Source organism: Aethalodelphis obliquidens, unplaced genomic scaffold, assembly GCF_003676395.1.
Source record: "Aethalodelphis obliquidens isolate GAN/ISIS:26980383/991018 unplaced genomic scaffold, ASM367639v1 scaffold40, whole genome shotgun sequence".
NCBI classification, from domain to species: Eukaryota; Metazoa; Chordata; class Mammalia; order Artiodactyla; family Delphinidae; genus Aethalodelphis; species Aethalodelphis obliquidens.
Window position 1 is genome coordinate 1,947,137 of NW_020837984.1, and position 24,265 is coordinate 1,971,401.

Genomic DNA, 24,265 nt, shown 5'->3' on the forward strand with positions numbered 1-24,265 from the left:
CATTTCTGTTTAAGTTAGTTCTGAGCTAGTTCCCTGTCTAGGTTGGTTGGAGTGTTAGCGGCAGCCTCATCTCTTCCAGGGAGACTTCCCTTTCTGTCCAAGAGCCTGGAGAGCTTTTTCTTCTTCTAACTTCCCTGGCACTGCAGTCAGTCCACTCACCCTGTGCTAAAGCAGTGATCCTTGGGCAAGTTTCTTGCTCCTGCAAAGTTCTATTTCTGGTTTTACCATGCTGGATTTTTAATCATTTAGAGACATGAGTATCATGTTCTCCCATGATGCTTTTAGTTCTTGGCATTATTTTTATGTCTTTGCTTGTCTCACCAGCTGTCTTTCATAGTCCATGTATTACAGAGAAAATGTTTTATCTTAAAAAAACCCCACCTTATCTTATAATAAAAGATGTCTCAAAAGCAATTAGCATGTTAATCCTGTCTCTTGGCACAGTTACCAAATAACTGGAAGGTACTGAGTACTCATGTTATATCCGCTTCCAAGTTCTACTTACTGTATTTATTTATGTAGTTTTTTACATCTTTATTGGAGTATAATTGCTTTATAATGTTGTGTTAGTTTCTGCTGTACAATAAAGTGAATCAACTATATGTATACATATATCCTCATATCCCCTCCCTGTTGAGTCTCCATCCCACCCTTCCTATCCCATCCCTCTATGTCATCACAAAGCACCAAGCTGATCTCCCTGTTCTACTTACTTTAAAATCTTCATTTTTTAAATATGTTAGTAGGTTTATAGTTATCTTCAGTATGTAGTACAAATTATTGATATTACTGGCACTTATTCCTCCAATACAAAAAATTATAGCTTATTACAGTTTTTGCCTGCAAGCAAAAGTTTGAAAGCCAATTACATTGTAAGTAAGGGATTTTAGTGCACTGTTTATTTGGCTTGTATGGCAACCTTGTATTACATTTTACTGCAGTTCTGATCTTTAGACAAGAATTATATCTTTTTGTAGCTATAGTACCAAACAGCAGGAGCTTGGTATTTATTTGTTGAAATGTCATTATTCACAAGAACTGTAGTTCAAGCTCCTTGAGGACAGGGACCACATTTATTGTTCTCACCCAGTGCCTAGCACAATGTAGGCACTGAATCAATGCATGCTGAGTGAATGAGTATGAGAAAGACCAAAGTATTATTACCACTAGCTCATTTTGGTGAACCTAGTGTAATAACTTAATATTTCTTATAATATTCTAATTGGTCTCTGTCTGATTACTGCCAGAAGTTAAAGTGCATTCTGCTGATCAGTCAGTACAAACTTTGACAAGAAAGCTGGAAACGTTGCCTGAAAGTTCCTCCCTCCCACAAAAAGACCTGAAGATTCCTGGCTTTGAACATGCAAACATTGAGGGACCAATAGCAGTAAGTAAAAAATATTGCTTTTTAAGAACTATGAGCAAAATGATAAAGTACTATGAACAAACAATGTAAACAGCCATACACACTTGGCTTTTGTTGCGGTCTTGGACTCAAACTTCTAATTTAATCAGTCAGTGGGTATCTGTGCCACTTACGCAGACTTGATTTTTCCTTCTCTTATTTGACCCAGAATTTATCAACACTTGGAACAGAAGAGCTCCGGCAACGAGAACACTATCTGAAGCAGAAGAGAGATAAGTTGATGTCCATGAGAAAGGATATGAGGACTAAGCACATACAAAATTCGGAGCAGAAAGGAAAACCTGCTGGGGAGGTAGAGGTATGGCTAGCTCTAGTATGAGAAAATTTGCAAATCTACGGATGGGATTCTCAAAATCAACATATGTGCTCTTGTAGATCTATTCATATTAACCTCCTCGTTAGTGTAGCACCTGATAATAAGTCTTTTCTAGGCAGTGAGATGGTTGTGATAGGAGGATTTTGTGAAGTAGAAATGGTAGCAGTTTTATGATTCTTTACTTGCCCTGCTCTGAGCACTGAAGGGTCAGCCGTCTGTTTTGCCTGAGCCTTTTGAAATATTTTATCATAGAGCAGCATCAGTACCCTAGCCACCACCTCTAAAAGGCTTCCCCAAGAAGAGATTTTTACAAAGAAGAGATTTAGGGAACTCAGTCCATGTGTGGCTTTTTTAAAAAATTTACTGAATGTTCTAATATTTGTTCAAGGCAGTATGTTAGGAATTTTAGAAAATGAACCCATCTTATTCTACTGTAGCCAATTTTTTTTCTTTTATTTTTTTTTAAGGAAATGACAGAGAAACCAGAAATGACAGCAGAGGAGAAGCAAACATTACTAAAGAGGAGATTGCTTGCAGAGAAACTTAAAGAAGAAGTTATTAATAAGTAATTTTAAGAACAATTTAGCAAAGCAGTTCAAAATTTCTTAAAAATAAATTATTTAATCCTTAAACAGAGCCTGTTAGTTTCAAATACTTGTGTTTGTAAATGCAAATATAACCTTATTGTTACTATTAAACATTTGAGGTAAAGGGTGGCGGGGAAGGCAGTTACTTATGCTGACCAGTTCAATACAAATTTCTGAATAATGTTCTCTCATGGAGAGAAGATATAGAAAGCTAACTGATAGTGCATTCATTCATTCATTGTTTGTGCTAAGCATTGTGTTGCATGCTAAGGATACAGTAGCCTAGTAGATCGACAGGGTCCCTGCTTTCATGGGGCCAAGTGAAGAGCCAAGTGTTTGTTAGAAGGGAAAAGGGCAGTGTTTTATCATAAACAGGGTCCTGCGGCTGTCAGTATGGCTAGCATACAAACAGAATGAGGGGAGGGGGTTAGCACACAGAATTGGAGATAGGTAGGGTGCTGATTTGCAAGGCTTGTAGGGAATGTGAGGGTTTTAAACATTTTATAGTGGCAGTTGGAAGTCACTGAAAAGTTTTAAAGCAGGGAAGGTTCATGATGAAAATGTTCATTTAAAAAAGATGTGTGGCTGCTGTGTGGAAACTACTGGGTGAGTTAGAGTAGCTGTGGGTGAACAGGTATATAGGGTGATCAGTCTAATGAAAAGAGTGGTTCTCTGGGGTGGTGGTGGACAGATGTTAGCATCCCACATCGAGGCAGGCGCAAACAGGACTTTGAAAATAGACGTGGGGATGTTAAAAATACTCTATTATTCTTTCTAGAAGAGCTACCATTAAAACAGATAAAGGAACAACTGCCTGAGCCTGTTGACCTGAATTCTGCCATGGGTGTAGGTCTTCTGTGTGTGAAGTGATCCCAGGTAGTGTTCTGTTGTCCATTTGCTAAAAAATAACCAGAAATAGTAGGAGAGAAACCTTCCTTTCAGAAGCTTCCTGTGTTGTGTCATCCCATAAGCACCCTCTTTTCTAGTTACGGGCCACTCCTGAGTTTAACTTACAATTCCATTTTATCTCCTTAAATCTATCGTTATAAACTTTTTAAAAGGGATACCAAAATTACATTAGTTCCAACTTTCAACGTGCAGAGAAAACTCAGCATCACTTTATATTTGTCACATTTTCGTCACAGATGGACAAGTTGAAAAACTAGTGGTTAAAACACAGAAATCTGTTCATGTAGCTTTTTATTAAAAATAGTTTCTATATTGCATACATGTTTACAGATATAATTTTAAGAGAACCTCAGGCATACAAATGTGGGCTCCGGCTTGCTTCACTGAGTGAAGATAAAGATAAAAATCTTGATCTGCCTGAGGGTAGACATTTAAGACAGCAGCTAACGTGTAATCTTAAGTTAGTTATTCTTTCAAGGGTTATTTTTAAGTCTTGTTTTCGTATCATTGTGGGTGAGCATCTGTACCATGAAAAGTGTTTTCCTGTAATTCAACAAAACATTCACATTTCTGCTATAAGAAAAGTTTCTCCTATGATGATTTAAATGATTTAAAAGACTTGTGGCAGGTCTTCAGAAAGGAAAATTAAAGAAACTTCATAAGATATATAAAGATAATACTTCCTACTGGAACTTAAAATTAATCAGGAAGAGTCAAGAGTAAATAGGGAAACGCTTTAGGGTTGGGCTTATTAGAGTCCAAGAGGAAATTTAATAAGAGCTAAGAAGAGTGAAGGGGCTTGATAAAATTTGCTTGAAAGAAAATGTATTCATATGGTAACTTTACTGATCTTGGTTTAAATCCTGATTCACTTGCCTTTATGAGGTGGAAGGTCTTTTTCAATATATGTACCTTTAATCAAAGAGGTGGTAAAAGCCCAATGCTGTGATGCTTTGGTGCTGGGACTTTTATGTGTCCAAGGCATACCTTCTATGTGCAATTGACCCTTGTTTAGAATTCTTTCATTCAGATTGGTGTATGACACAGTGGTCTATAATAAATATCTATGGATAACTTACTGGCTTTAAAAAGATATTGTAAAATGGACACATCTCAAAATGGAGTTTACTTATATTTACAAGAAACCAAACAAAAGCAACAAACATAGAATTACAGGGTCACATTTTAATTCCTGAATTTTACAGGTCAGCATTAATATCACCACATGTATACAAATGGTGTAAAACAAGTACAGTGGTATTTTTAATACAAAATAAACATCTGTTTTATGGAAAAACTATACTTCGTATCTACACAGACAGCCCATCTTCCAAACAATAGCCAAAATTAAAATTAACTACAAAATCTCCAAAACAGGGGAAACTGCTTCAGTTTAAGCTATTCCAGGAAAAATGGACCCGTAACACATTACAAGGGTGATCTGAAGGCTGTAACTGGAATTACTATTTTTAGTTTTTTGGTTTTTTTCTTCCCAATGCATTAAATTGTAGTTTGGGGGATGTTTTTCTCACTTCAGCATCTCAGATCATAGATGAGCAAACTAACATTAAAATATTTACAGTTAACTTGCTGTTCTAAAAATAAAACCTCTTAACTGTTTGCCTCAGTTTATTATTTTATATTCATTTACGTACATGGAATGTGCTTTTATTCTTAAAAAAAAAAGCAGCTTTCATATTACACCCTTGTTAGTTCTTGGAAAAGCTTCATGTGCTGCATACTCTGACACTGAAGTAACTTCTTGGATCAAAATGGCCTGTAGATATTAAATGCCACTTAATTCAGCACTATTCTTTGTATGTTAGTCTTTACAAATTACACTTTAAAACTTGCCTGCAGCTCTGGAGAGAGACAACTTTATTAACAAAGCAGAAAGTGACTTCAAAGTATCTTCCACAAAAGATTGTACTGGTAGGCAGTTGAAAACATTCTGTTCAGTCCACTCCCATTTCTAGAGAAAATCATTCTGGAATACTACCATACTGATTCTTGGCATCTGTTATCTGTAAAAGTGCTGATTTTAAAGTTATATTAACAAAACTGCCCATTTTGAATCCAGCTTGTTTGTTTTCATCAAAATACACATTGAAAGTTCCTGGTGTAGAAAACTCAACATGTGCTTGTAATACAGGGTGTATTTCCCTCTACCTACCAGTAAGGCTGAATTTCTGTTATATCTTCAAAGAAATGGTCCCAACAGCTTAACTTCATTTTTTATGATAGTTGAACTTGTTTTCCATAAAAATTTCTTTTAAAAAGAGGCAACTGATTAAAAGAACAACATGGCCAGCACCATTATACAAGTAATGTTATTGGGTTTGCAACTGAAGTTTTATAACTGTTTCTAAATCAGAAACCCTCCTGGAGCAACCCTGCATTAATATTATTTTATCAACTTTGTCCCTCCCCTAAACCGTCCCAAAACCTGAGAGTTCCCTTGCTGAGAAGCTATCTCCCAGGTTCTGGTTACTAACTTTTTTTTTGACAGCCTGAAAGGCAAACCCATTAATTACTAGCAAGTGATCAAGTTCCTGGGAAGCCTGTTTTTTTTTTTTTTTACAGAGCTAAACTCTCCTAGCTGATATACTGAGTGTCTTTTGCTATTCCTTGTATATTTATAAGTTCAAGTGAGAAAGCTTTCTGATTCAGATTTTCAGCTCACTGAACAGCTGCAGCATTTTTGTACAACCACATGTTGAGGGTCCCCAGTAAATATTTTATGAGCCAAGACGAGGTCTCTTCCTGGGAGATGTTTCTTCTTCTTCATCTTCCTCTTCATCATCTGGATAATCCACTAAACCAACCAAACTTCCCTAATGAAGAATAAAAAAAAAATTAACATATGTAACAACAGAAAAAGCTAATTAGTACAAATGTAGTCACTTTTAAAGGTATTAGAAATCATTTTTCTAAACTAACCACATGTATCTGAAACAGATATATTTGAATTTGATAAAGGAACTGCTTGAAATTATGAACAGTTAGTAATAAGTACAACTGTTGGTATTCTTAGTTACCCTCAACTTTTTTATGGGATTTTTAATGATACCTCATAATTCAACTCAGCAAAATTTCACTGTGGAAAAATATCTCCAAACAGTAGGACTCACAAAGAATCATGACATTTGGAGCTAGAAGGACCTTGGAGATGAACTAGTTCATTTCTCTAACCTTACACGAGATGATAGCCAGCCAGTGACAAAAAGGTGCCTTTTAGTCTCTGTGTGTATGTGTATATATATATATATATATGTATACCTCATGTATATATTTCATCACTAAGTACACATCATTGTTTTTTCTGCTTTTTGAAGAATAATTTTAAATGGCTGATGATAATAAACACATGAAATGGTTCCTAAAAACTAATGACAAAAATTTAGGACTATCTCTCTCTACCCAGAAGAAAAGGATCAGATATTTCAGGTGTTCGGCCTTTTATAAGTAATGGACCCCTTTGCAAATCCTATTAAAGCTCTGGACACTTTACCCAGACAATTAATATGTCCTCAGGTCTGCATTAATTTGAACCAATTCCATGAAATCTGTACACATACCTTACAGGTTAAGAGAGCTACTGTAAACACTGCATCTAGTTCAAACCCTTAAGACCTCTAGGGGATAAGCAAGTACAATTGAAATGAGTCATATTTCAAACCTAAGTAGCTTCATACCTAAAGAATCCAGGCATCTAGCATTAACACTTTACCAGAATATAACTGAAACACTAATATTAATCAGCAAAGGGCTCTGAGCAGCTAGAAACAGTTATCAGAAAGTCTGTGAATCAAATAAAACTTAATAGTTAAGTGAGAATCTTTCTGCTTCTTTCTCAGCTTAACACACAAACTGTAAGCTGGATAAGCAAGTAGTGTGGCTGAATTTAAAACAAAACGTAAAGCACTTGGCACAGTGCTTGGTATGTAGTTACTATTCAGTAATTGCTATTAGCTACTATTACTGTTATCATTATTTGTTATTTGGTTTCTAAGCCAAACAAGTTGGACGAAAGGAAGTAGAAGACATAATTACAGCATAAAAAGGCACCAGTCTGATATTCACACAGCAAATTAAGGAAAGTTTTACTTTTAATCCTATATATCATAATGTACAAACATTTCAGTTCCAAATGGTTAACATTTAAAATAATTTTTGGCATAAGATCAATAAATATTCTATCTGACACTCGGCTACACAATTTAGTTTTCAATTTTACCTCTATTATCTATACATATATATACCATAAACAAACTCATATTATACATTTAAAAAATCATGTTTACCATACAAAGAATAACAATACAAAATATGAAATATTGGAAGTAAAAGGAACTATAAATCCACAGGTACACACTGTGAGGAATTTGATAGGTTCCAGACTTTTAATATATAACTATAAATGTATTGCTTTTAAACAAATATCAGCTTTCAGTGTTAGTACACAAAGTTCTATTTCATTCTTTTAAACTCTAGTATTCCATGGTACGGATACACTGCCAAAGTTAAATTCCTTGTTGGACATTTAGATTGCTTTCCCAGGCATTATATTCTCTTCAAAAATTTTTGTTTCTGACAATATATCAACAAAGACAAAAACGGAAAGGAGAAAACAGCAGGTGAAAGCTGTTAAGACATTTTTGGAAAAAGAAATCAGAGGCAAAATAACTCAGTTTTAATGGAGAACGAAGTCAAGAAAGAAGGGTTTGCAGGGGGATATAGAAATAAGAAGCAAACTTACTTGTCTTAACTGCAGAAAAGACTACGAAGTAAGGGAACCAAAATACTGGGGAAAGCAGGGAAGATGATTAACAGTTGAGTCAGTGAAACAGACAACTGAGTCCTCAATTCTACAATTCGTTCCCCTACCACACGCCTACCCCCACGGGGAGATTCCGGCTCCTCTACCACCACGAACCATAAAGGAAAAGCAACAGAAAGGCTCTGCACTTCAGGACTTCAGGCACAGTAAAGGGCAGGGGAAAGGTGCCAGTGTGAAACAGTAAATTCTGCATGCCAAGCAGAGACACGCCCACCTCCATTCTAAGCTTTCGTTCCCATCCAGGCTCTCAGAACACCAGCAGGTGAGCTTATACTCACCAGGTGTAGCAGACTAGCTATGCCTGTAAGAGCTAAGTGGCTCCACAGGGAAAAAACCCCAAACCACTAACACTCCCTAAAAAGAGCAGGGCATTTGCTCTAGTCTTTTATATGAAGTCCACATCAGTAGGCCCTTCTCATTGTTTTTAACTGCCTTATTTTAAAAATTGAGACATAATTCACATACCGTAAAGTTCACCCCCGTGCAGTGTACAGTTCAGTGGTTTTAGTATATTCCCAAAGTTGTGTGACCGTTACCACTAATTCCAGAGTGTTTTCATCAACAACCACCCCCCAACACCTCTACCCATTAGTCACTTCCCATCCCTCCCTCCTTCCCAGCTCCAGGAAATCACAAGTCTACTTTGTTTCTAAAGATTTGCTTATTTTGGACCAGTTCTTATAAACGGAAGCATACAATATGTGGCCTTTTGTGTTGGGCTTATTTCACTTAGCATAATGTTTTCGGGTTCATCTATGTTGTAGCATGTGTCAGTACTTCATTGCTTTTCCTTTTTATGGCAAAATAATATTCATCGTTACGGATATATCACATTTTGTTTATCCGCTCATCAGATGATAGACATTTGGGTTGTTCCCACTTTTTGGCTATTATGAATAATGCTGCTATTAATATTCATGTACAAGTTTTAGGGTGGACATATTATTTTCAGTTCTCTTGAGTATATACCTAGGAGTGGAATTTGACTTTTTGGGGAACTACCAGACTGTATTCTAATGCATTTGCACCATTTTATTGATACATTCCCATCAATAATGTATGAGTTGCAGTTTCTCACTAACACACGTTTTTGTCCATGTGTTTTATTATAGCTATTTTAGTGGGTGTGAAGTAGAATCTCGCTGTGGTTCTGATTTGCATTTTCCTGACTAATTTGCATTTTCCTGACTAATGATGCTGACCATTTTGTCATGTGCTTATATGCCCCATCTGTATATCTTCTTTGGAGAAATCTTTTTAAATGCCCATTTTAAAACCAGGTTGCTGTGTTGTGCTGGAGAGTTCTTTATATATTCTGGATACCAGTCCCTTATCAGATATATTTTCTCCCATTCTGTGGACTGCCTTTTCACCGTATGATAGTGTCCTTTGAAGCAAAGAAGTTTTTAATTTTGATGAAGTCTGATTTATCTGTTTTTTTCTTTTGTAACACTTGTGCTTTCTGTGTTATACCTAAGAAATCACTGCCTAGGGGAATTCCCTGGTGGTCCAGTGGTTAGGGCTCTGTGCTTCCACTGCAGGGGGTGCAGGCTCAATCCCTGGGGAACTAAGATCCCGCAAGCCTTGCGGTGAATAAAAACAAAAAGAAATAAAAAATCACTGCTTAATTTGAGGACATGAATATTTACACCTGTAGTTTTTTCTAAGTGTTTTATCCTTTTAATTCTTATATTTAAAACTTTTGTCTACTTTAAGTTCTGTAACATGGTGAGGGGCAGGGTCCAACTTCATTCTTTTGAATGCAGATATCCAAGTTGTCCTAACACCATGTTGAAAAGATGATTCTTTACCTCAGTGAATTGTCTTGGCAGTCTTGTTGAAAAGTCTACCTTTTTTTTTTTTTTTTTTGGTGCTGTGAGCCTAGCAGATGAATTTATTTTATATTTTTGCTGCATAAATAGATTAGCACCTCACTGAGGCACTTCTCAAGGCTTTCTTTTTTTTCTTAGTTTTTATTTTTATTTTGTATTGGAGTATAGTTGACTAACAATGTTGATTAACAGGTGTATAGCAAAGTGATTCAGTTATACATATACATATGTATAACTGAGCAGAGTTCCCTGTGCTACACTGTAGGTCCTTGTTATCCATTTTAAATATAGCAGTGTGCGCATGTCAATCCCAAACTACCTTACTTTTTAATATGAAAGAAAATCCAAGCATCACCAGACACTTGAGAAACATTTCTACTATGAAAGAAGGGATCAAAACAACTGATGTAACAATAACAAAAACCTATGAAGAAACAATGACTCTTTCTGAACTAAAACTGACAAATTAACAAATTTTAAGTTAGGAAACTTAACATAATTCATCATATTAACAAATCTAAGGGGACAGAATTCAAGAATTATCCTTGATTCCAGTGGGCCCCAAACTTTTTGGCACTAGGGACCGGTTTTGTGGAAGACAACTTTTCCATGGTTTGGATGGGGGGTGGGGGGATGGTTCAGGCTGTAATGTGAGCGATGGGGAGCGGCAGATGAAGCTTTGCTTGCTCGCCTGCCACTCACCTTCTGCTATGCGGCCTGGTTCCTAACAGGCCTGGGGGTTGGGAACCCCTGCTCTACTCAATGAAATAAAGAATACATAGATGGGACTTCCCAAGTGGTCTAGCAGTTAAGACTCCATGCTCTCAATGCACGCGGCTTGGATTCGATCCTTGGTCAGGGAACCAGATCCTGCATGCTGCAGGATGCAGGTTGCTGCAGCCTACATGCTGCAACTAAAGGTTCCGTATGCTGCAACTAAAAGATCCTGCATGCCGCAACAAAGATCCTGAGTGCCACAGCAAAATAAAAAAAAATAAAAGAATACATAGATCTTCCTTCAACATGATTAAAAATTTTTAATCATCAGTAAAGGTGATAGTCGCAACTACTGAGCCTACGTGCTGCAACTACTGAAGCCCATGTGCTGCAACTACTGAAGCCCATGCTCCGCAACAAGAGAAGCCACTGCAATGAGAAGCCTGCGCACTGCAATGAAGACTAGCTCCTACTCGCCACAACTAGAGAAAGACCATGTGCAGCAACAAAGACCCAATGCAGCCAAAAATAATAAATAAATTTCATTAGTAGCTACTGTTTCGCTGATCTTGAAAACTACAAAATTTTCAAAGAATGTGATTTTTAAAAAATATGTTAGAGCTTTAGGATGCCTCCCAAAGGAAAACAGACAAATTATCACCTGATCTATTTAATTTTAAGAACCAATCAATTCGATTGTAGGAATCAACAATGGTGACGAAAATTATAAGATGCTGATGAAAGAAACTGAAGATGACACAAACCGATGGAAAGATACACCGTGTTCTTTCCATGAAAGAATGAAAGAATCAGTGTTAAAATGACCATACCACCCAAGGCAAACTATAAATTCAATGCATTCCCTATCAAATTAAACAGGACTAGAATAAAAAATTTAAAAATTTGTATGGAAACACAAAAGACCCCAAATAGTCAAAGCAATCCTGAGAAAGAAGAATGGGGCTGGAGGAATCAGGCTCCTTGACTTCAGACTGTACTACAAAGCTAAGTCATCAAAACAGTATGGTACTGGCACAAAAAACACCCATATAGATCAATGGAACAAGATACAAAGCCCAGAAATAAACCCATGCACTTATTGTCAATTAATCTACGACAAAGGAGGCAAGAATATACAATTGAAAGACAGTCTCTTCAACAAGTGGTGCTGGGAAAACTGGACAGCTACATGTAAAAGAATGAAATTAGAACATTCTCTAACACCATATACAAAAATAAACTTGAAATGGATTAAAGATCTGAATGTAAACCAGATACTATAAAACTCCTAGAGGAAAAGATAGGCAGAACAATCTTTGACATAAATTGTAGCAATATTTTTTTGGATCAGTCTCCTAAAGCAAAGGAAATAAAGGCAAAAATAAAAAAATGGGACCTAATTAAACTTAAAAGCTTTTGCAAAGCAAAAACGAAAAGACAACTTACTGAATGGGAAAAAGATTTGCAAATGATAGGACCAATAAGGGGTTAATATCCAAAATATATAAACAGTTCAAACAACTCAACATCAAAGAAACAAACCCAATTAAAAAATGGGCAGAGGATCTACACAGACATTTCTCCAAAGAAGACATACAGAAGGCCAACAGGCACATGAAAAGATGCTCAACATCACTAATTATTATAGAAATGCAAATCAAAACTACAATGAGGTAACATCTGACACTGGTCAGAATGGTCATCATCAGAAAGTCTACATTATAATAAATGCTGGAGAGGATGTGGAGAAAAAGGAACTGTCCTACAGTATTGGTGGGAATGTAAATTGGTGCAGCCACTATGGAGAACAGTATGGATGTTCCTTAAAAAACTAAAAATAGAACTACCATATGACCCAGCAATTCCACTACTGGGCATATACCCTGAGAAAAACAGAATTCAAAAAGAGTCATGTACCACAATGTTCACTGCAGCACTATTTACAATAGCCAGGACATGGAAGCAACCTGTCCGTCAACAGATGACTGGATAAAGAACACGTGATAAATATACACAATGGAGTAATACTCAGCCATAAAAAAGAATGAAATAATGCCATTTGAGGCAACATGGATGGACCTAGAGATTATCATACTAAGTGAAGTAAGTCAGAAAGAGAAAAACAAACATCATGATATTGCTTGTAAGTGGAATCTAAAAAAAAAAAATGATACAAATGAACTTATTTACAAAACAGAAATAGACTAACACACAGAAAAGAAACTTATGGTTACCAAAGGGGAAAAGGGTAGGGGGGGAACAGATAAATTAGGAGTTTGGGATTAACATGTACACAATACTATATATAAAATAGATAACCAACAAGGACCTACTGTATAGCACAGGGAACTATATTCAACATCTTGTAATAATCTATAATGGAAAAGGATCTAAAAAAAGAATCTATCTATCTATCTATCTAATCTATCTACCTCTGAATCACTTTGCTGGACACCTGAAAAGCAACGATGGTGAAAATGGCTAAAGGGCCATTGGTGATAAAGAACTTGCCTTCACTTAGAAATGTGGTCAGTTTGCTGAAAAAAGTTGAGAGCCAATATAACTAGTGCTTTACTCTGTGAGCTCCTATCTTGCTTAGTATCAAATTTTTGTGATAGTCTTGAGTGACTGAGCAATTAATTAGTTTTCCAAGAACAACTGCTATTTTTCTATCTGTTCCCCCAAAAGATGTAGAACAAATGTATTCGGCAATCTGCTGTTAGTGTCAAAAAAGGTGAAATATGTGTTTGTGTTCGCACTTGATTTTGCTTGTTCATAAATAAAAAATTATCTGTAAGGACAGTAAATTAAAAACTCAGGGAAATAACCCAGAAAATAGAACAAAAAAATGAGTAATAGGAGAGAAAAATTATGAAAATTATAAGGCCCAATATCCAAACAATAAGCTATAGTGAAAGAGCATAAAATGTCCCAAAACTAAAGGTCATGACTGTTTAGCTGAGAATGCCCAAAGTATATCATCCTGAAATTTCAGAATACAGAGATAAAACTCCAAATGCTTCCAAGAAGAATCAAATAAAATCACACACACACAATCAGGAGTAAGAATGTCTCTGGAATTCTTGGCAGCAATAACTTCGAAGTTTTGAAAGAAAATTATTTCTAATTTGGCTCTACATTCAGTTAAATTGTCAATCAAGTATGAGGATACAATAAAGACATCTTCATACATGCAAGGTCTCAAACTTTATCTCTCATGGAATTCTTTTTCCAGGAAACAGAGAGGGTATGCTCCAACAAAATGAGATGGAAAATCAAGAAAGAGAACAGAGACCTGAGATCCAGGGAACAGTCAACATAAGAAAAGAAGCAAGGCAAAAGGAAGTATTAGTGTGATGGCAGAGGCAGCCGTAAGACAACAGATGAGCAGCAAGTCTGGAGAGGAACCAATATAGGCTGGGACAAGATGGGAGACTTTAAGAGAGATGTCTCCAAGGGGGAGACTATGTGGAAAATAACCTGAGAGGTTATTTACTCTATAAAAAGAGAAAAGTTATAAAGAAAAACACAGTGTAGAAAAAAAGCAGGGAAAAAAAGAGAAAAAAGCAGGAAAAAAATTAATGAATAAAGAATATTTGTGTTATTATAGCTATAAAGTTATCAAATATTGTTTTAACCAAAAATTGTGATACAGAGAGTAATAAGGGTGAGGATCTGGTACGGAGTGGTAAAACAATATGGCAGTATTAGCATATTAATTAGAAATAGAAGAACGAGCTAGAAGAGTTCCAAGCCTTCTCTGTGTAGAAGAGGACTGTTTTTTTTTTTCAATACTTTTAATGCTATTTATCTTTTAAAAGTAAGTGCATATATTACTTTGATTAAAAAAAAAAAAAAAAGAAAAGCTAGTATATATTGAGAATGTGCCAAATAGTGTTCTAAACTCTTTACATTTATTAAATAATTAAACCTTCACAACAAACCTATAAAGGAGGTGCTGTTTTATCCCTGTTTAAAATGAGAAAACTAATAAGGCCCAGAGAGATTAAATAATTTACTTAAGGTCAAACACAAAGAGGCACAGCCAAGATTTGAACCCAAGCAATATAACTCAACAGCAAATATTCTTAATATAGTGTCATAATATTATACTAAATTGTCCTATCAAAAAATGAAAATTTAAAAATTCTTATTCAGTAACATAAACTGTATTTCACAAACAGGAGAATCCTATTGAAAATGCTACTTCTGTGATCATTAGTCAAGAGCCCACCTTGCTACAATACTGAAGAAAGATTCTACATTTTTGTAAAATAAATAAACTCAGACTTATATTCTGTGTTCAAAACAAGAAGCATCACTTCACTTAGGTTTTCTACTATGGCCTTCTCTTGTCCTTCTAACCTTATACTAACAGTTGTCCTTTATTTATGCCTTTTTATTTTAAGCCACTCCTTTTTGGGGAAAAGGACATATTACATATAATAATAATGTAAATGAAAGAAAAAAGTTTTATATAAAATTTAAACTTGTTTACATGAAAAAAGTAACCAATGGGAAATACACTTGCTATGTGAATGACAAAAAGGTTAATATTCTTAACCAAAGACTCACTCATACTAAAAAGACATAAACCAATTTTTAAAAAGGCAAGACTATGAACAATTAACAGAAGACCAAATTCAAAAGGCTAACATTCAACCTTACTAGTAACAAATGACACAATTAGGAACGAGATATATACTGTCTCCTCTACCTAACTGGTAAAGATTAAAAATCATTATAATAACAGTGCCAAAGCTGCAGTGAACCAAGCATACTCATACAATGCTTACGGTAACATTAATTGGTATAGCCTTTCTGGAGAGGAATTTGACAATATGGGTGAAAACACTGTTCTACTCATCTATCCAAGAAAATAACTTAAAATGCAACAATGCCAGTAGTCAGTGAAATATCAGAATCAACTTATGTGCTCCAAAATATTGGTGGGGGGAGGGGATGCTTACAAATACAGCTAAATCAAATGAAATTCTACAGTCCTCATTAATGTTTTAATAACAGAGAAAAATTCTCGTAATTAATGGAAGCAGGATACAAAACTGTGCTTATACAGAGACTGTAATTGTGTCAGATAAACCCATACACCTAAAGAAAAATCAATCAAATGTTAGCAGTCATATTCTCTGATGACAATGTGTGCAACTTTTTTTCTTCTTTGAGATTATTTTTATTATCCAAATTTTCTTCAGGAAACATGAAATAGTTTTACAGACGAAAAAAGCGAAGTTTGTGTGTAGAGCAGTTTCACATACCTTGGTGGCTGTTACTGATGTAGCCAAGTTTGTAGTTTTGGAAGAGGATCCATTAGAACTTGCTGGTGGTGTCTGAGCCACTACAGATTTACTGTTTGTACTGTTTGTTCCATTAGCAGCACTAGTGGAGTGGGAGAAAGTAAATTTGAAGCCACCAGAAGATGTCCTTTTGGGAAGGTTTTCCTTGTCTTCACTTTCCTTTGCTAAAGCAAATGTAAAAATTTGAATTATCAGTAAATATTGCTAAGTCAAAGCATCTGAAAACAATAATTTAAAAACTTATAAAACAGTGCCTTTGCTTTTTTGTAAGAGCTAAGAGGGTAGAGCATGATGTGTACAGTGACAAGTCTTTATTAGCTGGAGTCTTAGAAATCTCAGGATTAGAAAGAAACTTCAGAGTCATATAACAGATCAGCCACCGTATGCTAGAATTCCACACTGCTATATCTAGGACTCTTCCAAGGACTCACTAGCTGTCTGACTCTTCCTTTCATTGTCTCTCTGCAGCTTCCACTCACTGACTCTACACTTCCATACTCATTGTGAAAACCTAATAATCTCTCCCACAAGTCAATAATATTCCAAATGCCTAAAGAAAATGATTAGGATCATGTTTATCAGTCATTTATTTCCTGAATATTCCAGGTTCCTTTATCTGTTTCCTTTATCACAAAGGTATCTACTATCCTTTAACATCTGGCTGCCACTATTTTTTTTTTTTTTTTTTTTGCGGTACACAGGCCTCTCACTGTTGTGGCCTCTCCCATTTCAGAGCACAGGCTCCGGATGTGCAGGCTCTGGACGCACAGGCTCAGCGGCCATGGCTCACGGGCCCAGCCGCTCCGCGGCATGTGGGATCTTTCCGGACCGGGGCACGAACCTGTGTCCCCTGCATCGGCAGGCGGACTCGCAACCACTGTGCCACCAGGGAAGCCCTGGCTGCCACTATTTTTGATTATGTTTCTTAACTGGATGCAGTACTTCAAGTATGGCCTCACTGCCTCTTCTGACAGTACTCAGGGCAGGGCCTGTAATGAGTAAAGGTAGAAGAATTTGGCTACCGAAAGGTACCTATTCCTTAGGACATTTTAATAGGCTCTTGTGATCCCCCAAGCTGAAATAAATAGAACTTATGGCAGTGATGAGTGGAAAATGAGTGAGGCTGGTAGCAACAGTTTCAAGGAAAATGTAATAAGAAATTAATGAAACACTAACTAATGAGAAATGCCTTTAGAAAATCACACGTTGAAAATCACAAACTAGGAACCTCCCTGGTGGCACAGTGGTTAAGAATCCACCTGCCAATGCAGGGGACACGGATTCGAGCCCTGGTCTGGGAAGATCCCACATGCCGCGGAGCAACTAAGCCCGTGTGCCACAACTACTGAGCCTGTGCTCCAGAGCCTGCGAGCCACAACTACTGAGCTCGCATGCCACAACTACTGAAGCCCGTGCACCTAGAGCCCTTGCTCCACAACAAGAGAAGCCATCACAGTGAGAAGCCCACACACCACAACAAAGAGTAGCCCCCGCTCACCACATCTAGAGAAAGCCCACGTGCAGCAACGAAGACCCAACACAACCAAAAGTAAATAAATAAATAAATAAATTTAAAAAAGGGAAAGAAAATCATAAACTTATATATAAGTCTAGGAAATGCTTTTGCCTTTCAAGATATAAATTTTTTGAAACATTTAAATTATAGAATTAAAGTGACTGGTTCTTCTGAAAAACACTAGTAAGATCTTAGTTTTATAAACAAGTTAAACATATTTGAAAGACAGGAAATTTTACTGTTACTTTTCCGCTCTTGACATTTTATCTTTTTTTTGAACATTTATTTGTTTTGGCTGCTCCGGGTTGGGATCTTCAGGTGCGGCATGCAGGATCTTTTTTTTAGTTGCAGCATGCGGACTTCTTAGTTGCGGCCTGCAGGCGAGATCTAGTTCCCGACCAGGGATCGAATCTGGGCCCCCTTCACTGGGAGCACGGAGTCTTACCCACTGGACCACCAGGAAAGTCCCTTGCCATTTTATCTTTATGAAACTTTTATAACAATTTAAAACTTTCAAAGAGTAAAGTACTTCTTTCTTTAAGCTTAGTTTCTCCAGCTGTAAATGACAGAGCGCTTTGGAAAATTTCTATGGATCTATATGGTCTCTATTATTATTGAAGATTTCAGTATAGAAATAAAAGCACAACTGTTCACAGAAGGCAAAGTATAGACAATGCAATTTATAAACAGCAAATGAAGAGAGTCACAAAATGGCAAGTTTCAAGAAAAACATTTTAAACACTTTTTTTTTTTTTTTTTTTTTGCGGTACGTGGGCCTCTCACTGTTGTGGCCTCTCCCGCTGCGGAGCACAGGCTCCGGATGCGCAGGCTCAGCGGCCATGGCTCACGGGCCCAGCCGCTCCGCGGCATGTGGGATCCTCCCGGACCGGGGCACGAACCCGCGTCCCCTGCATCGGCAGGCGGACTCTCAACCACTGCGCCACCAGGGAAGCCCCATAAAATGTTTTGAAAAATCAGATTTGAAAAAGGTGATAATTTTAAAAGGTTTTGATTTAGCATAAAATTCATGTCTTTCATGCTTTATAAACTATTATCACAACTTCACAAACAACTGAATAATTTCTATACTAAATAAGAGAATGAACTAATCAAAAATTCAAAATTTTAATACCCTTTTTAGTCTCCATGAATTTTTCATAACTATCTGGAAAATCATCTTCTGCCTTAGATTTTTCCACTGGTGCCACAACTGTTTTCCCTTCCTCCTCTTCATCTTCATTAAACCACATTTCTTCATCCTCTTCCAATGCCTTTGCATCTCTGCGAAATCTGTTACTACGCAATATAGATGGTACACTGTAAGAAATATATCACAAATATTAAGTAGTGATTTAAAATTCCTGACCAGATTATATGAGAATATGTATAACCAAGAGGAGCTGAAATAATTTTAACTGAGTATAACTTATATCATAATCACCTCAGTTGCGATATAAGATGTAACCAGAAACCAGAGAACACTCCAAGGATGTTTGTACACCAGTCTAAAAATTTATCTTGAGTTATGATATGGAGCAGTAATCTTTCATACAAAAGATTCAGTGTAGGGAGAATATACTACCCTCCTACACAACCCTGTACTATCTAATGATGGAAAGAAAATTCCTGGGTAAATTTCATATGTAAGATCAAACTACACATGATTTTGAACATAATTTTATAGGCTATAAATGCAATATACTTAAACAATACCTGTTCAGTTTCTGATTTTGTCTGTCTTTTTCTTGCTCATATTTAGTCTTCAATCCTTTGAATGTCTGAACATATTCAATCGATTCAAGTGCTTTATAAAAGTTTTCAACTATATGTGTAGTAAGAGACTTGATATCTTCCTGTATAAGCACAAAATTTATATTTCAAATATAATACAATGCTTGTTAGAAGAAAAACTTAAAAAAATTTTTTTATAGTTCTAAAGCTGATCAAAAAAAAGGTTTTTCAAAATCATCTTCCAAAAATAAACGTCCTAGTTTCTTTATACATGAGCCAGGACTCCACAGAACACTTGGAAAAAAGGAGAAGTAATTGACTGAAGCCCTTTTGGGGGGACTATAAAGAACATTTGAAAGGTAAATGTATTTAGTTTATGTTGTCTGTTTATTTTTTGCATTTACATAATAGCACTTTACAATTTAAAAAGCGCTTATCACATACAATTTCACTTGATCCTCATAACAATTCTATAAAATATGTTTTATTAACCCTATTTTACAGAAAGGGAAAATTGAGGCTATGACAGAGACTGGATGGCCCGATCAAGAGTGCACACCTAGTTAGAAAGCAGATATTGAAATTATATTTTCAACAAACATTGAAAGATATTATTGATGATGCCTTGTTTAACTATCAAAACAAGATAAGCCTTACTTAAAAAATAAACAGATTCCTCTGACTATATCACATATACATATTTGGTAAAACAACTTGAATTCCTCTTGTATATTTCCACAGTTCTCTAGTGGTGTAATTTTTGTGAAATAAACCGATAGTAATAAATTTTAAATTCTAAATGAACCCTTTTAAGTGATCACTGCAAATGAATGGGTGCAAAGCAGGCTCATCATTAAAAATAAATAAGTTGTGATTCAGGACTAATACTGGTAGGATATATACATGCCACTTCCTTAAAAGATATACCATAACCTGGTTGTATTAAGGACTGTTCTATCTTTAAACTAGTTCCTCTGAATATCTGAATCAAAAAAAAATGCAAAGGAGAAAAATTAGAAACCTAGGTAAAATAGTTGTGTTACACACCGAAACAAAAAAAGGTAAGTTTTGGGATTCAATGTATATTTATCAATCACTCAAAATTATTTTCAGAAAAACAAATTCAATCATAGGAATAGGGATGGGGCTGTGAACCTTACAATTCATTTTATCCATATCTCAACAAAAATTTTAAACGAAAAAAATATATAAAAGTTAATCTCTAATTCATAGAACAGTACACTGTGAACCTGGGTTCAGATTCTTGGTGAGCTAGTCAACCATGTTCCTTTTTTTCCAAGGCTAAAGACAGTACTTCTATCTTCATCCTTTTTGCAAACCATACCCTTGGCAAGCGACTACTCTAAGAAAAACAATCTAGTCAGCCAAATAATCTTTACGTGGGAATACTGTGTCATCAGTACAAATCTGATTTGTAAGAAGCAAAACTAGAGAATGAATTTCTAGCTTTGACTTTCTTTTTTCAAGTTTTTTCTAACCATGTGGCCATTTCCTCCAGTGGAATCATTTCAGTGTGTGGGATGGTAAATTTATCTTACCGGTTCTTCAGTTATTCATCTTATCCCTGGTATTCACACAGAGCTCTCTCCAGATGTTTTTATGACAAATCTTTTGTTGCCTGACTGAGACTCAAGGATGAGCTGCACCATATCTTCAAGCCCTGCCTGTGCTCCTAACCAAATGAATGCACCTGAATAGGTCAGCTAATCACTTTGGGTGTCTCAAGCCCTCGTCTATAAAATAAGGCAGCTGAAGTAGTTCACCTAACTTCTCAGATTCTTCAACTTAAAATTCCATGATAACATCCTACGTTTTATGCATTTTGTATCAATGTCTACCAAGGGAATTATTTTTCAATCTTTCTATTCATTTTTATCACTACCCTTACAAAAGATCACAGAGATCACATGAATGGCATGCTTGAGGGAAATGTCCAATATGCTAAATATCCTGAAACATTTGGCAAAAAAATGGAACTGAGAAGAATAGAGCACAAATGCAGTTTTAAATACTATGCTGAATTTCACAATTTAAAATATTAACATCACTAAACATATAGTTATTTTAATTTACTAAGAATCTTTTAATATAAACTTACCACTCTTATAAATTCAAATAACTCAATAACAGCTGAATTCAACAGATTGTACCGAGTTCCATTATCCAGAAGAGCATTTATAACTGGCTCAAAAAGATTTCCCTTGGTGATGTAACGATTGTAAAATTCATCTTTAAGGCCAATTATCCGCCTCATAAAACGAAGAGCACCTAATTAAAAATAATACAGGGAATAAGTTGCCAATCTTACTGGTATTAATTATTATACAGGTATTTTTACATGAAGCAATGTATATGTTCTTCTAAAGTAAAAAGCAAAACTGCAATAAGAACAATTGGATTTTGCGGAAAACAGAATTAGGGAAAAACCAACTCAAAATTTGTACAACTTGGGGCGAGAGCTAACAAAAGCCCCAATAATTGGTAGGCAGACAGCTACAAGGCAGAGAGATTAAAAAATACACAAAAACCATACAACACAAATGCCGGCACTACTTAGAGCAGTGCTGGTGGATGTGGAGACAATGCAGTGAAGGCAGCTCAGAGTCAGTAGGGGCTGTCACTGAGAAGGGGACAGGAATGGTGCAACCTGCCAAGAGCCGAGACTGCTTTACCTCTCTGGGGGACAGGGCAAAGAGGGGAGTGGGGGGAGCTTTGGAGGTAGGTGCTTCTTTTAAGTTTTCTGAAAATACAGCCAAAGGGGCTCCTGCTACCAGTAAACAGGAGCGCCAAAGGTTTTTCTACTTTTCCGATGAAAGCTATTCCAGTTCTCTTTGCCTTGGGAAAATCATCTGTGAACCAACACTACCTCCGGATTATAATAACATCACTCCCTTGTTTACCAATTGCTTGTGAGCTGTTTAACCTTTAGTAAACATGTACTGTGGCAAATCAGACTGTAACTGTAAAAGAATGTTAGAGTAACAAATAAGCAGTATAATTTGGCTTTTTACATTTTAGAATATTGGAAAGAAAATTTCCCTTTAACTAGTCTTTTCCCCAGCTAAACATATTTAGCAATATTATTGCTAAAACCTTTATGGAACACAAAATACTGTAATTTCAATCCCTTATATTTATGTTTTATCTTTTAACTTGTAACCTCTCTCCTGAGTAGTTTAATTTATTCTACAGATAACACTAGCCACATCTTTTAAAACACAAGGTTTCTGATTTTGTAAGTCACTCTCTCATTTTAACCCTCTGTTCACAGATCTAAGTTATTAAAAGAAGTTGTGTCTGTCCAAAGAGGTTCTAAATATTATCTGAAAATAAAACAGAAATAGGCCACATAAGGTATAAATGTATGATAACTGTAAGACTAAACAGGTGCGGACAGAACTGCTAGACTTAAAACATCACCTCTTTTTATGGCAGGATAAGAAATAGTTTTCCTAAGATTAAAAAGACTGAAGTATTGCCAAAGACCTGAGCAAACAGGCACTTTCATACACTGCCTGTGAATGAAGTAACATGCACACAAAGCTATAGTTAAAACAGCGTTGTTTATAATAATGGAAATCTTGAAGCAATATAAACATTTAAATACTGGAGATTTGTTCAGTTATATCCATTTAAATGTGACCATTCTGCAGTCATTTCAGAAAGGACTACTTATAGAAAGCCATATAGGAAAACCTAGCATGAGAACATCAACTGTTCCAAAATTAATATTAAAATTTAGTGTAAATCCAATCAGGATGAACTGGATAAAGTTGTATTTAAGTTACTATGGAAGAACAAATGTCCAAGAACCAAGAAAATTATGAAAAGAAAACTGAGGAGGTACTTAGCAGATATTAAACTTTACAACAGAGATACTATAATGGCATAAGAATAAACTTTCCCATTCATTTTATCTAGTGAAATAAAAGGATAAATGGTTCAGAAATAAGACACAAGTATATATGGTAACTTACTGAATACCAAAAGTGATATTTTAATTCAGTAAGGAAAATATAGTTTATTTAATAAGGTGTTAGCACAATTGGCTATACATCCGGTAGAAAAGAAAGCTAGACTCTCACTTCAAACCATATGCAAAAACAAATTTCAGATGCATTACAAATATACAAAATAATAAAAAATATTAGAAGAAAATTGAGGAAAATATTTGTATAAATTTAGGACATAGGAGACTTTCCTAATAAGCAAGGCAAAAAACCCGAAAGCCATGAAAGAAAAATAAGACATATTTGTCATCATAAAGAATCTTATAGCAATTATATGCAAAACATGCCATAAATAAATGTAAAGACAAAAGACAAATGAAACTGGGACATTTTTTTCCCCAAAATGTGATAACTGCTAATATCTCTAACATACAAGAGCTCTAAGAAAAAGATAAAAGGCAATTCACAACAGACAAAATGCAAAAGCACTAAAATGTGAAAAGATGTTATCAAGGAAAATGTAAATTAAAACACAAACAGAATACATTTTCCATCATCAGCTGGATAACATATTAAAAAGCAGTAAGAATGAGTGCTATTCATTGAGTGCATTCTTCATGTCAAGTGCTTCAATCTTTTGGGAAAGTAATCTGGAAAGTAAATTAAAATTGAAAAAGGATATATTAAAATAAATAAACATTTTGCTCTGGCAATCCCAATATAGGGAATCTATCCTATGGAAATAAACAAGTAAAGGAAGATTTATGTATGGGTTGGCCAAAAAGTTCGTTCGGGTTTTATGGAAAAACCCGAATGAAATTTTTGGCCAACCCAATACCAGGCTATTTATTACAGTGCTATTTGGAATGGTAAAATACCAAAACAATCTTTTAATCCATGCAGTGGAGAATGGTAGAATAAGTTGCGAAAGAGCCACTCTATGAAATGTTACTCAGCTATGTTTAGGAAAAATATTAGTTCACACCATATCCAATGACCTAGCGTATTATTAAGGGGCTGAGATGTGTGTCAGCATGATCCTGTTTCTATAAAAATAAAACATGGAAACATATACATGTGTGAATGTTTATGTAAATTTGCACAG

The 24,265-nt window shown here is 35.6% G+C and overlaps 2 protein-coding genes across 5 annotated transcripts in view; one reads left to right on the top strand and one right to left on the bottom strand.

Annotated features, from left to right (window-relative positions):
- Nucleotides 1-2,378, top strand: part of CFAP36 (cilia and flagella associated protein 36) — a 32,666-nt gene extending 30,288 nt beyond the window's left edge. Inside the window, exons 8-10 of the mRNA XM_027131732.1 lie at nt 1,248-1,387; nt 1,575-1,724; nt 2,210-2,378. Coding sequence (XP_026987533.1) covers nt 1,248-1,387; nt 1,575-1,724; nt 2,210-2,311 — 392 coding nt within the window. The 3' untranslated portion in view covers nt 2,312-2,378. The remainder of the gene's footprint in view (nt 1-1,247; nt 1,388-1,574; nt 1,725-2,209) is intronic.
- Nucleotides 2,379-4,403: 2,025 nt separating this feature from the next.
- Nucleotides 4,404-24,265, bottom strand: part of PPP4R3B (protein phosphatase 4 regulatory subunit 3B) — a 63,494-nt gene continuing 43,632 nt past the window's right edge. For 2 of the 4 annotated variants that reach the window (XM_027131703.1, XM_027131701.1), the window contains 5 exons: nt 21,309-21,478; nt 19,172-19,311; nt 18,591-18,775; nt 15,904-16,106; nt 4,404-6,072 (listed from right to left, as the gene is read on the bottom strand). In XM_027131703.1, the coding sequence (XP_026987504.1) occupies nt 5,977-6,072; nt 15,904-16,106; nt 18,591-18,775; nt 19,172-19,311; nt 21,309-21,478 (794 nt within the window). In that variant the 3' untranslated portion in view covers nt 4,404-5,976. The remainder of the gene's footprint in view (nt 6,073-15,903; nt 16,107-18,590; nt 18,776-19,171; nt 19,312-21,308; nt 21,479-24,265) is intronic. The other 2 variants (XM_027131704.1, XM_027131702.1) reach the window with 1 other exon arrangement.